The sequence below is a fragment of the Miscanthus floridulus genome, chromosome 2 (genome assembly GCF_019320115.1).
Source record: "Miscanthus floridulus cultivar M001 chromosome 2, ASM1932011v1, whole genome shotgun sequence".
Taxonomy (NCBI): domain Eukaryota; kingdom Viridiplantae; phylum Streptophyta; class Magnoliopsida; order Poales; family Poaceae; genus Miscanthus; species Miscanthus floridulus.
Genome location: NC_089581.1, coordinates 156,218,427 through 156,232,044, shown reverse-complemented (window position 1 = coordinate 156,232,044; position 13,618 = coordinate 156,218,427). Strand labels below are relative to the sequence as shown.

Sequence of the window (13,618 nt, the reverse complement as noted above, 5' to 3'; positions counted from 1 at the left end):
TGTAATACCAGCCTTTCTGGGAAGTATGTTGAGCTATCCAAATAGTCGGTTGCACCTAGAAGATGAGAAATTCATAGATCGGATGCAAACCCTAAAAATCAATCCAAATCACAAGTAATAGCAACAACAATAGCAATGATAGTGAACACAAGGGTTTATCCCGTGGTTCAACTCACCACAAAGGCTTGTCTACGTCCACGTTGTTGAGGTTAGCCACAAAGGCTATGGAGTCTCTTTCAACTCGCTCCTCTTCTCTAACCTATCACTAAGGCAATAGATTAGAGGGTTCCACTAAGTCATAAAGGGTAATACAAACTTCCCGATGCTCAACAACAACGGATTAGGAGCTACCGGGTGACCGCTAGCCGTCTAGGAGCTAAGCTCCAAGAGTAACAAACACACCAAGCAGCTAGGGCTTCACCAAGTGCACAAGAACGAAGGAGAAGGAACTTCTCGAGCTTTCTCACACTCTCTAGAGCCAAATCCCTCAAGGAATCTCAAAGATTTAAGCAAAGGAGTTTGGAGCACCAAGCTTGGGAGATAGAGAGCTTCTGTTTGTTAATATTGAATCAATGGAGAAGATGATCATTGGGGAGAAGAGGTATGGTATAAATACCATCCACATCACCCACAAAATGGTCGGATCTGATAGATCCCGGAGCCTTCACGTTAGGACGCGGAGGTTTCGCGCCAGAGTGCGGAGGTTCCGCGTAGGCCAGAGCAGATAAGAATTTAGCTCGGTTGGCTTTTTGTGGCTGGGATTATTTGAAATATAGATGGAGTTTTGAGCACTTGGTTCCACCCAACACACCATTAGCATCCCCCATTGATAGTACGGCTTGTCCTATGACTCAATTTCAAAATATAAAATGAATTAAACTAGCTCTTGGAGCCATTGCAAGCCATCCATTCGAGTTGGGGGTCTCCTCCTTTGTTTCTTTGCATCCACGATTAAAGATATGTTGTCAAACAATTGTCAAAGCCATTAGTCCTTTAATTATGTGGTCAACATCACCAAAACTCACTTAGAGCTTGATTGCACTTACAGTAACCTTGATCCTGTTAGATAAGATAGAAATAACTATTCAACATGAAGCAAGCCAAGCATATAGAGCAGAAAGTTGTATTACTTTAGAGTAATTATGGAAGGAAGCATTACTCTAATACATGGTAATATATAGATGACATTGGTGAGGCTATATTTTGTGTTTAGATAATACCATTTACTTTAAATTATTTGTAAGTCATCTCTCTAAGGGTAGACATGGTATTGTTTCCTTTTGAAATTATAGTAGTCGGTATCCTTTGCTTTTGGAAGAAACCATCTTAGAGTGGGCCTCTGGTTTGTACCTCTGGTTGGGGAATGTTAGCATAGATGACATTGTCCTATTGAAAAAGAATAGCAACATATTTAGAGTATGCAGCAGTAGTTTTGGTTCAAGCAGCAGCACTGTAAGGGTGAAGTGGCTAAAAATGTCAGCAAATCTGTGTGACTGCACTAAACGGTGTATACAGAAATGATGAAGTCGATAGCAGTATACCTTCTCATCAGCAAGAACAAGATCAACGCACAGGACTGGTCCATCTAAGATGCTGGCATCATAGATCCATTTTCTGGTAACACGGACACGAATAGTTGCTTGTTTACCTTGTGGTGTTAGGTCTGATGGAAGAGTATGCACGATGGGCCCCTGTAAAATGGAAAATAAGCTGTTGAAATATACACGAACAGTATCTGAGGTGTCAAAGCATGTCTAAGGTAATATGCATGCAGAAGGTAGGGTGTAACTTGCAATCTAAGAAGCGGAAAGACAGAGAAAGATTAATGCACCTATAGAAAGAGCGACTTGTGGCAGAACCGTCTAATCTAATGCCTTCTAGGAGTACTTGTCTTCCATTAGACACTAACTACTCAGGAGAGGACCCAACTACGCAGTTCCGTCGAGCACACCCCAAGGGAGGACTCGAAAATCTATATTTTTCCATCAGGATCATAAACGAGAGAATAAAACTTACAATATTCTTGAGCCATTTCTTACATCACTTTATTACCGTAACAGAATATTACCTCAATTGATTATAACAACGGGATTTAACAAGGTTATCGGAGTTACAGAGGAAACAAGGATTAATTTAATGACATGGTGGAGCATTAACGTAGTGGACATTTATATACAAGAGATGCTAGCAGATTTTACATCTTTTCTTTTAAAAAAACTTTAGTGAGGGTTATAAATAAATACTACGATCATAGCGAGAAGGAATCCTCGCTGAGCCCACCAGGAGGTTTCCACCCACAAGAGTCAGCTCTAAGTATCTTCCAGTCACCTGCAATAGGGGGAATAAAACCCTGAGTACTCGATTATACTTAGCAAGACTTACCCGACAGGAGAAAAACAAAAGACTTCAAGGATATGCAAGGCTATCTGGCTTGTGGGTTATTGCATCTACAGGAAGCATTACTAAACGTGCATCCTTATAGTCAATTTTATTAGCAGTCATCATTTGTTCATTAACTAACCATTCTATGTAAGCACCTATGCTACTTTCAAGCAGGTGGTGAGCAATCAGAACCATTTTATCATCTTTCATATTCTAGTTCTTACTATGGTGCTAGATCATAGCTAAGTCGTACCGTCTCATAGAAACGACGATTCGTGAACTAATGTATCCTAGTTGGGTACCCAAAACACACGCCCTATTTGTACTCTAGGCATAAACAAGATCAACCCATTACACTCCTGTCAAGGGGTCTAGGTTCTCATCCAAACTTGGACTCCAAGCCCCCACACTTGAAACCCAGTCTCAGTATGGTGCTTAGACCTCTACCTTTCCCCGCCTACAATCAGTCGGTCCAGAAAGAGCCAAAACCCGCGATAAGAGCGTAATGAGCCTTTCCGCTCCCATAATCAAGTATGTGCTCAGGATAATAAGTCTGTGACCTGACTACCATCCACAGCAACAGACGGTCCTCAATCGACACAGGCGAAACAACTACAATCCGAGCCTCGCTCGAATACATAACCAAATCCAGATCCAAAGTATCATTCCGCCCGGTCTCCAATTATCATCCATATATATTCCATATGATAATAATATAATAACAACAATAATATTTTTCCTATCTCTCGCGAGTGACAGGTAATCACTCGACTTCTACCAAATCCTATAGCCTAGCAATCTACACGATCCTGATATACTAGTAGGACTCATAGGATAAGGATATATATATGCAAGTGGTTTTTATTCAACTCTTTAAAATTTAATGCACAAGCATCAGATAATTTAATGCAAGTGATATATATATGCAAGTGGTATTTTAATAATAGTTCAAGTGTTTGCCGACTTAACGAAAAGAGCTTATCTTAACGTCAAATTTGATTTTTGAGCTCCCAAAACACTAGTTAACAACATCTATTTTTCAAAAGTTAAAGTTGCATTTCCATCTACTAAATTTGTACTTCAATTTTTATTGAAGTACTAAATACAAGTTATGTTTGATCCTTGTTCCTATAAATTATTTTTCGCCTCGCATGTGTTATAAATTTTTAAAACCCGGAAACTTGTTAGGCTAATCCTTCTCGGACCTAAATCTCGATGCTAAGTAAGTTCGTAACATCAGGGGTGTTACACGACTAATGGTGCGTAATAGCTCGTCAAATTTCAATCTTTTGCACAAAATGGACCAAGCAAATTTAAGCAAAAATAAAGGAAGATGTAGCAGAAAAGGCATAATATACACTAACCTTCAAACTGTACTGACTAGTAGGGGCAGTGTAGCTTATTTTCCCCATAGAACCAGGAGGAAGGGCAACGTGGTGTTGCGTAAGTGTATTTGCAAGAAAGTGGAGAGAGATGGATAGGAACAAAACCATCATTGGCAATGGGTTGTATTTTTTTACCACAATGCAGATACGTAAGTCGCTTGCCCCTGCTTTTATTACTTGTTTCCTATATACTATTCTAAACGCTACCATATTTGTAGTTTCTTTTGTCATGGCTACCCGTTCAAAAATATATGCTTTACGTTTTCGATTAGAAGGAGAAGATGCTTATCATGATTGACCCTAGACCTATTGAAGAGTGGTGTAATGACACACCAGCGCTGATGTATGCCAGGAACACTTTTGAATTTACCTTGCAGTACACGGCCACAGTGAATGTACATATTTCTGGATAGAAAGAGGATGTCTTCAAATAAAAATTTAGACGGAAAGAAAACATTGTAGAGGATATAGGTGGGTAACTAACTCAGAGTCACTGTGGCTTGCAATAATAATACTTATGATTTAACTATTTCTATATATTGCTGATCGTAAATCTTGTCATAGACACTTAAGTTGATATCTTATTCTACAGTATATATATCTACGTGGAATAGACCAAAAGCCACACATATTTATACGGGGAGTATAACACTTTGTTTTAAGTTTTTGTGGAAGATTTTTCAAGAGACGTAGTATTACCCAAGCGATAGGTACTAATATTGATATATATACTCAAGCCTGTGTACAGGATGGTATGGAGATGTGGCAGAACTTATTCATGGATTTATTGACGCATGAAAGAAATGGATATCGGAGATTTCTTTCTGTCGATATAAAACATTATCTTAGACGCATCACGGAAAAGTCTATAAAGCAGAGTTTGTGAGCCTGCGACGTCGCGCTTTCCGTGACTGTGTTAATTTCATAAATTTGTTTTTTTGGATTAAATGTCACTTTAATGTTGGTATTTAATTTTTACAATATTGCTATCTTATCATGCGATCCGTATGTTTTAGTATAAAATATTAGCTATTCCGTAGCAACGCATGGACGCGCTACCTAGTCGAGTAATATGTATAAACACTAAACATCCTAAGTGTTGAATGTACTACTTATATATTATGTCATTGTTGTAAATAATGTGCAGTGTATAACCTATAATCCATTTTGTACAAAATATAAAATGTGCGTTTTTAAATAAAAGGCGCAGAGAGCACTAAATTTTCATTTCAAATAAGGATAGAAACTGTATAAACTAGTGAAGGTCCTGATTTGGTTTTGGTATTTGAGTGCTAATTTTAGCTGGACTAATATGTTTCATATAAGATGAACAGGTACTTAGTCCACACACTGGGTTGAGCAAACAATGATAGCCATGGTGAAAAAATGTCTTATGATGTGATGCAAATGCTCAACAACGAAGATAAAGGAGCTTATTGAATATGAGACATCGTAAAGACATCCTTGATGAAAAATATTATATAGTACTTCCTTCGCTTTAAAAATATAAGACTTTTTTTATTTTTCTACATATATATATAGCTTTTACTATACACTTAGGTATATAATAAGTTTAAAAACATATTAGAAGTAATCTGTAACAATTAAAACACTTTATAATCTAGAATGAACGAGTAGCAATAAATCATGACCTTTCTTGTACAACTCTCGTAAACTTATATATTTTTTCTTAGGAGATGAACTTATATATTTGGCGCTGCACAATGTGAAGTATATATGAGCTATAGAGGTAAGACAAAATAAAGAAAGGCAGCAGACTTGATCCACTTTGCATTTCAGTGCATAGCTGGACCTTTTTTTTTTAATCCTGCATAGCTGGACTTAATAAGCTCCGACGCTCTCAACTGCCAGCTGCAATGCTGTCTGGTTCCGTGGTTCGTGACAAAACCCCCGGACACAAACACACGTCTCTTGACCTCTGTTCGCATTCTGGCCGCGTCCCTACTATCCCGTGTTTGCTTCAAGCAGATTCTTCTCCATCCAGCGATGCTAACCCCTTTTTTCCTCGACTGCCGCTTTCGGAAATGATCCGATGCGACACCGCTTGTTGGCTCCATAGTCCACACCAGTAGCTCTCAAAGCTGGCTAAAGAAACCGGGAAACGATGGCCGGCGGGGGCGGCGCCGCGGCGGCCTGGGTGGCGCGCGGACGGCCCGAAGTGGGAGGCGCGGTCGTTACGAACGGACGGATTAGAAAACCACGCAGACGCGCTGGAGCCTGGGAGTGGGAGGAATCCGTTCATCAAAGGCGAAGAGGCTACCGAAAGCTGTGTCGGGTCGGTGGCGGGTGGGGGCGCCGCGCCGCGGCCGCGCAATCAACTCCCAGCACCTTCCAGCAGCCCCCTGTCCTGGCCTTCCTTCCCTCTCGTCTCGGCTGGTCCACCTCTGCCGCCCGCGCACGGCCGCTCCCGTCGCCCGTTTCGCCACCAACGGACGGCACCGCCGTACTACTGCAACGGATCATTCGTTCCAGCTCTTGTACGTCCTTCCGTTGTGCCCAACATCTCCGTGATCCGTGGCTTTCAATTCCCCATCAACAGTCCTAGCAACCGCCCTACGGTGGCGTAGTAGCCGAGAACCGTCCTTCTACCGGTCCTCCTGTTTGCTGCTCCACATCACGTAGTGTCTGGTTGGTTGTCTTCCTAAAATTAGCCTGACTTATATTTTAAGCCAGAGCAGCTTAAGACCGGTTTTAGCAATGTAACCTTAGGTTGTTTGGTTGGTATTAGCTATGCTGATAGAATCGCCTTGCATAAGAATGGAGGTAGACTTGCCACCATCCACCAGCAATAGCACCATGTCCGGCGAGCAACGAATCCACACAATCCCCGCCGCGGCCACGTCAGTCGCCTCCAATGGCCGTCCGGCGCGGGCCTCACATCATCAAGCTTCACGATTCCAACCCACCTCTCCTCGGCCGGGCGCCGGGGGTCGCGTCGGCCGCCGTCCCTGTGCCCTCACGAGACGAGGGCCTCATCACGAAGCACCCGCCGGCCGCCCCCTCGAGCGCCTTCGCTGCGCACCCCGCCTTCGCCCTCATCGTTGGTCCGGGCTGTCGAGCGAGAGGGCGAGGTGTGCGTCCTCGCCGACCAGGCGGCGCACATCGACCGCCTCCAGGTGCGTGCCCTCGTCAACCGGCTCTAGGGCTTACGGGAGAAGCTCGCACACAAGTGCGGTGGAGGCAGGGTCCGCGGGAACCGACGGAGGCGGGGTTGGCGGGATCCAGCGGAGGCGGGGCCGGCGGGATGCGGCGAAGGCGTGGGCCCAGCCGAATTCGACGGAGGCGTGAGCAGGGACAACGGCGCAGCACGAGAGCGAGGAGGGAGGAGAGCGGAGGAAGGGAGTCGCCGGCGTAGGGGCAGGGGCAGGAACGACGACGCAACACGAGGCCAAGGAGGAAGGTGAACGGAGGACGGGATGCGCTAGCCAAGGTGGCTAGTGGAAAACGATTTGGCAATCCGTTTTCAGAAAACCTAGCTAAGGGATCCTACTTAACTTAGCTAAGTCTGGCTACTGTAGCCAAACCAGACAACCAAACATTTCGCAGCTGGTCTACTGGAACCTATCTAGAGATTAGCCGGTAGCCAAACAGCCGCATAGGGATCGGTACTCACGTTAGCTTGCTCTTTTGCAGGAATGGTAACCGTTGTCTTGCTGCTGAAAATTAACACTACACAAGTGCTAGCGGTCGTATTGCAGCACGTGGGAGCCATTGAGTGTGTGCGCGGAACCGTATGGCAAAATATGTGGAATTTTGGATCCGTTCCCAATCGTGGCACGTTTACGGGCTCTGGCTCTACAACTGCACTCATGGAGCCTAGCTGGTGCCTCGTCTTGCGTCCTTAGCCCGCCACATAACGGCTTCTTTGGTGGGCCGGAAAAAACAGCGAATGCTAATAATTATGTTAATTTATTGAGATAAAAAAATATTATTATTTTACTAAAAAGATATGGCTGATATTGTTCGGTTTTCCAGCCTAGAGGATATTTGTGATTCGTTTCCCTGTATATGAAACGGACACAACTTAAATATATATAAGCTACGGAATCATAATGTGGTGAGCCTCCAGGCTCCAGCTGCCTCTGTCGTTTTTTTCTATCACATTGCAAAATACAGCAAGCACGTCTGTCTGGCTACGAGTGTACCACTACGAACGGGCATCGGATTCTATTGCCGATGCCGAAATGTAAAAAGCCTCTTCTGTGATTCAGAGGAGAGCAACTCTTTTCCTGTCGATGCTGTCCTGTCAAATCGCTTATGCGTTCTTATCTACTACGTCTATACATGTTTTTATAATCTCTTTGTTGACAGTTGACATGCATGTTGATTTTTGAGTCCTAACCGCCAGCCTTTACCCTAGGGATGAAATCGGATCGAATACGGACGGATATCACCGATATTACATTTGTTTTTATATTTCTGTTCGGATTCGGATTCGAATACGGATAGTGTCAACTATGTCAGATATGATACGATTGGATATCGACATCATAAATATACGATTTGAGTATTCGGATATGAATACGGTATCGGATGTTGGATATCCAGACTCAGATATGGACAGATCTCAACCTCTCTAAACGGATTTGGTTTCAAATACGGTCGAAAAATATCCGCCTCCTTTACCCTCGAGAGGACGAGACCAATAAGCCGGGCCGGACTGCCCGGTCGTGCGTGCTCACCACTCACAGACGCAACACAACGCAGCGCACGGCGGTCGCGTCACCTCGGCCGGTGCACCATTTCCACTGACCCACCGCCCACCGGCCGCATCGAACAGGAAAATTGTAGTATGCTTGGCGCCTAGGCCCCCTGAATTCCGACCTGAAAAAATCAAGGCTTTTTCTTTCGTTCATTCATGGGGTCCAATGGCCCGACCTTTCTCCCTCCAAAGGTGAAGAAGGCGAGAGCCAAGAAGCTTCAAAACAACTCATCCATCATCCTGCCAACCCGGCACCGGCAGCAACTCTCCCCCCTGCCATCTCATTCCCCCACTCTGCCTTTGCAGGTGGCCACTCGCAGCAAGCATTCCACATACTTTCCTCCGGTCTCGTTCGGCGGCGAGGCTCCGAGCAAGGTCGCGCGCGCTTGTCCATGCCACGGCCGTAACCATAAGGGCGGTCGAGCGAGGAAGAGAGAGCTAGCGCGAGCGCGGAGCCATGGCGGCGTCGGCGGGTAAGCTGGCGGCAGCGCTCCACCGGAGGACGCGCAGGGTCACGTCCGCGCTGGCGTACGCGGCGCTGGAGTGGGTCCTCATCGCGCTGCTCCTCATCAACGGCCTGCTCGCCTACGCCACCGCCAGGTTCGCGGACTATTTCGGCCTCAGCCCGCCGTGCCTCCTCTGCTCCCGCGTCGACCGGCTCTTCTTCCAGGCGGAAGGCGGCGGCGACGAGGCTGGCGCCGCGCGGTGGCTGCGGGACGCCCTCTGCGGCGACCACGCCGCGGAGATCTCCGCGCTGGGGTACTGCCTCCGCCACCGTCGTCTCGCGGTGGCCGGAGAGATGTGCGAGGGCTGCCGGTCCGAGTGGAAGGAGAAGACAAGCGATGCTGCAGGTGCGTGTACCTGCTGCAAAGCTGTTGTACGGACTTCTTTGCGCGAGCTAGAAGATACAATTACATGGGATGAACATGTCTTGGAGAAGGTAACCGAGGAGGTAGAAGATGACGACCGAGGCTATGTTCTGCTGGCTCAAGATGATCACGAAGAAGAGCAGAGCGAGGTGGATGCCCAACAGCAAGAAGACGAGGTGATGGCTGCCGTTCAGGATGAATCCTTGGAATTCATGGATCAGGTCGAAGACATCTCCGCGATCGAGGACGACCGATTGGTGTCGGTGGTGGCACTTGACGAGATGACCGTCGCCGATGATTCGGGTTTTCATCGGGATGTTGAAGAGGAGGACGGAATGAATCGTGTAGTAGAAGATGAGCAAGATGCGAGGGATGTGGATATCGGAGTGGTTCTGGAGGAGAAGAGGATGTTGGATTCCTCGGTTGCAACGCCGGCTGATGTGATCGAGGACTCCGTCGTGCCCATCAGCCCCGTACCTTGTCCTGAGACTCTGTCGTGTCCAACAAACCCATCTCATCCTGATCATAACTCCATTTCCCAAGATGATGGAGATGTTCCTGAAGATACTTCAGAAATTGGCGATTCCACGGCCGAGGAAGAACACATCTTTTTGCCTCAAGGTACTTTCTTCATGTGCTTCTCAGTATCATGTTCCATACATTGCAATTGGTAACCATCTTTTTTTTCCCCTTCAGTACAAGAAGCCATTTCTGAAGATGACAACAGAACAGCTGAGGTGGACACGAACTGCGAAGTATCAATCGGAAGCGATATATGCGAACGGGAACAAGATGACCATGTCGTTCGATTTCAAGATTTGCAAGAGTTTGAGGAACCGGTTGTTCCATTAGCAGCTGCAGATGATCTGCCATTGCCATTGGAAATTCTAGAGCCACCTGACCAAGGTAATTAAGTGATTGAACGCTACTTCACCTCCCAAAAAAATCCATGTAGTAGTTGATAATTGGCGCTTTTGTTGTACTAAATTTAATTTTAACTTTTGTTGGATTAGAAGCAGGTGAAGTTGAACAGGAGGAGGCGACGACGAGCACGGGATTAGACCTCCAGCCAAACGAACAGAACGAGGTCGAAGAAGACAAAGCACCTGAGACACCGACGAACAGCGCCGCTACACAACGCTCCGACAGAATGTTTTTGCTGGAGAGGAAACGGTCGCTGTCGCTCTCTCTGGACGGGAGCGTAGCGAGCGAGATGGAAGGCGGCGAGCTTTCCACCGTGGACCAGCTGAAATCGGCGCTGCAGGCCGAGCGGAAGGCGCTGGGCGCGCTGTACGCCGAGCTGGAGGAAGAGCGGAACGCCGCGGCCATCGCGACGAACCAGACGATGGCGATGATCAACCGGCTGCAGGAAGAGAAGGCGGCGATGCAGATGGAGGCGCTGCAGTACCAGCGGATGATGGAGGAGCAGTCAGAGTACGACCAGGAGGCGCTGCAGCTGCTGAACGAGCTGGTCACCAAGCGGGAGAGGGAGAAGCAGGAGCTGGAGAGGGAGCTCGAGCTGTACAGGCAGAAGGTGCAGCACTACGAGGACAGGGAGAGGAGGAGGACGGCGAGCTTCAAGGCCAATGGGGCAAGCGTAAGCCCCAGTGGCAGTGGCACTTCCGTGTCCTCCAGCGGCGAGGACAGCGACGGGCACTCCGACGACTACTGCGAGCTCGGCGAGTCTCCCGACGGCGGCAACGTTCAGAGCTCATCGGATGCTGCTCTTGGCTCCATGAGGGATCAGGACAGCACGAAGCACCTAGCGGCTCTGGATGACTCCTTGACGTACTTCGAGATGGAGAGGCTCTCCATCTTGGAGGAACTCAAGACGCTGGAGGAGAGGCTCTTCACACTGGAAGACGACGATATCAACACCAGCAAACAAGTTACTGGCCATTCCTCGAGTGATTTCGATTTGTCGGCCGATGGCCTTCAGTCGCCTGAGCATGTTGTCACCGGTGACAAGGCAAGGTTCGGAGGAAGGGCCTCTATCAGTAGAGGGAAGAGTCTTCTGCCTCTGTTCGATGCAGTCGGCGACGAGACCTGTGATCAAATGCCGTCTGCAAGAGTAGGAGAGGCAGATCAAGCCGATGATTCGGCAACAAAGCCAGTATCAGTGTTTGTCAAAGAGCAGGAGAGGCTGGCAATCATAGAGGAGGTTGATCATGTCTATGAAAGATTGCAGGCGCTGGAGGCGGACAAGGAATTCCTGAGGCACTGCATCAAGTCCCTGAAGAAAGGAGACAAGGGCATGGACCTTCTCCAGGAGATTTTGCAGCATCTTCGCGATCTCCGCAATGTGGAGCTTCACGTCAAGAATGCCGGTGATGCCATCGCTGCAAATTCAGCCTAGCAAGTTCATCTATATGCGGTAACGGTAAGCACCTTCTGTCAAATCTAGATGTCAATTGAATCAGAGTGATTACTGAAACTGTCTGTATATCCTCAACACTGTCTGTATATCCTCAACATAGCATCTCCCTTAAAAGTTCATATAGTCACACGACTTTGGCAGTTTCCAGCAATAACGTCCAGTAACAATCATGCTTTGCAGATTAGCCTAGCTTGGAATCGATTGAGTAGATTGGATTGGAGTAAATCCAAGGCACTGCATTGGTGATGGTCCCTGGAAGGTACTGCCTGATTTATAGGAGGCTCTGCTCATTTTGTCTGTGGGCCGGAAGCAAAGCCCTCGCTTTTGTGCTGGTCCAGCACCGCCAGCTTTTACTGTTGTGGTGGTGGGTCGTAGGAATCATTAGGCCTTCCAAAGCTGCACAAAGCTGAATCATGGTGACAGCTTCTGTGGCATGCACGGGGCAAAAGAAAAAGGTTAGCCCAAGTGGAGATGTGGATGCTTTTTTTTTTGTTATTTTTCCTTATTGGATTTAATCTTTTGGTTAACTTCGGATTTGTTTTTGAGCTGAGGTAGGGAGTCCTCATGTATTTGTTGTATTTTTTTTGTGAGGTTGTAGCTTGAACGGTTGGTACATGCAGTTTGCTCTTTGTCTATAGTCAGATTTATGATGAAATCCCCCTGTGGTAAAGATTATCTCCTAAGGCTCTAGTCCTTGGGTTTTGCTTCAGATTGGATCCTAACCAGAAACACCGGCGCGGCTTTGCCGCGCCCTGTTTGGAGGGTACCAATCCATCTTTCATACATTGTAGCCCAGCCAATCAATCTTGTTTTGCTTGGTTGTTGTGCTTTCATTCTATAGCTCAGGAATGTACCTTATAATGGAAAATTTACAAAACATAATAATATGATTACAACCATTGACAGATAGCATGGAGGAGAGATAAGTTCAGCTGTTATGGCATTCTAGAATTGTAGGAGTAACTTGTGCTCTGTTATTCGAGTAAACTATGAAACATTAGGACAAAATGGCATATGTACTTTCAAACATATAAGAGTAGCAGCCAAAGAGGAGTCTGATTTCTGTGCTGATAATTTCAGCTAACATCAAATCCCACTTTCGCGTGCAAGCAGAAATAACACATGGCACATGGGAATGCAGTTTATATAAGAATGAAGGCATCCATATGAGGTTCTCTACTTATTGGAGGAGTCTTTAGCTTGGCAAATTCACAACAGATCCCAATGAAAGATCCTTTATTCATTCTTTTTTTTTGACAATGTCTGGTTTATGTTGCTGGATTGATCTGTAGCAATTGGCACTATGATTATTTCCTCACCCGACTTAGTAGTTCTTACAAGTGCAATGATATAAAAAAAAGGTATGTTGTACCAAAAACAGAGGATACAGACTCGTTTCTCAAACTTCTGAAGCCGTCCAAAACAAAGGGGAACATGGTTACAACATTTAAGCAAACAATTATACAAACCACCATGTTTCAGAGTTTCAGTATTATGATAGCGTATTGTAAGATACTTTTATTATTATCTTACTTTGAGATATGGCGGTTTGAGTTTGTTGGTGTCAAATGTATACATCATGAAAAGATTACAAGGACACATTTGGTGGGATGACTATTTTTATAATATTGGATGTAATTTTATTTAAATTCTTATTATTTGTAGCTCGTCATTGGCTCTTTTTATTGATATATCAACTTATGTTGTTTGGGATATATCAAGTAAATCAATTAGTGAAGTTTATTATACAGAGGATATGTAGCATTTGCCTCCCTTGTTTTCTTCCCCTGTTAATGATAAAGAGAGGTTGTTGGTATTCTTTTTTTTTCTTCTTCTGATAGAACATTATATAATTACAACCAGAGGTCTATAAATTATATGT

General features: G+C 45.8%; 1 protein-coding gene across 4 annotated transcripts; it reads left to right on the top strand.

The window, feature by feature from the left end:
* Window positions 1-8,612: 8,612 nt before the first annotated feature.
* On the top strand, window positions 8,613-12,373 carry LOC136534198 (myosin-binding protein 3-like). 4 transcript variants are annotated; one of them, XM_066526681.1, is made up of 5 exons: window positions 9,210-9,341; window positions 9,431-9,980; window positions 10,056-10,265; window positions 10,373-11,739; window positions 11,917-12,373. In XM_066526681.1, the coding sequence occupies exons 1-4, from the start codon at window positions 9,333-9,335 to the stop codon at window positions 11,713-11,715; spliced, it is 2,112 nt and encodes a 703-aa protein (XP_066382778.1). In that variant the 5' UTR covers window positions 9,210-9,332; the 3' UTR covers window positions 11,716-11,739; window positions 11,917-12,373. The 4 variants fall into 4 exon arrangements, with proteins under 4 accessions (XP_066382767.1, XP_066382772.1, XP_066382762.1 ...); XM_066526670.1 differs by having other exon boundaries at window positions 8,613-9,980; window positions 10,376-11,739; XM_066526675.1 differs by having other exon boundaries at window positions 8,614-9,980; window positions 10,379-11,739.
* The last annotated feature ends 1,245 nt before the right edge of the window (window positions 12,374-13,618 follow it).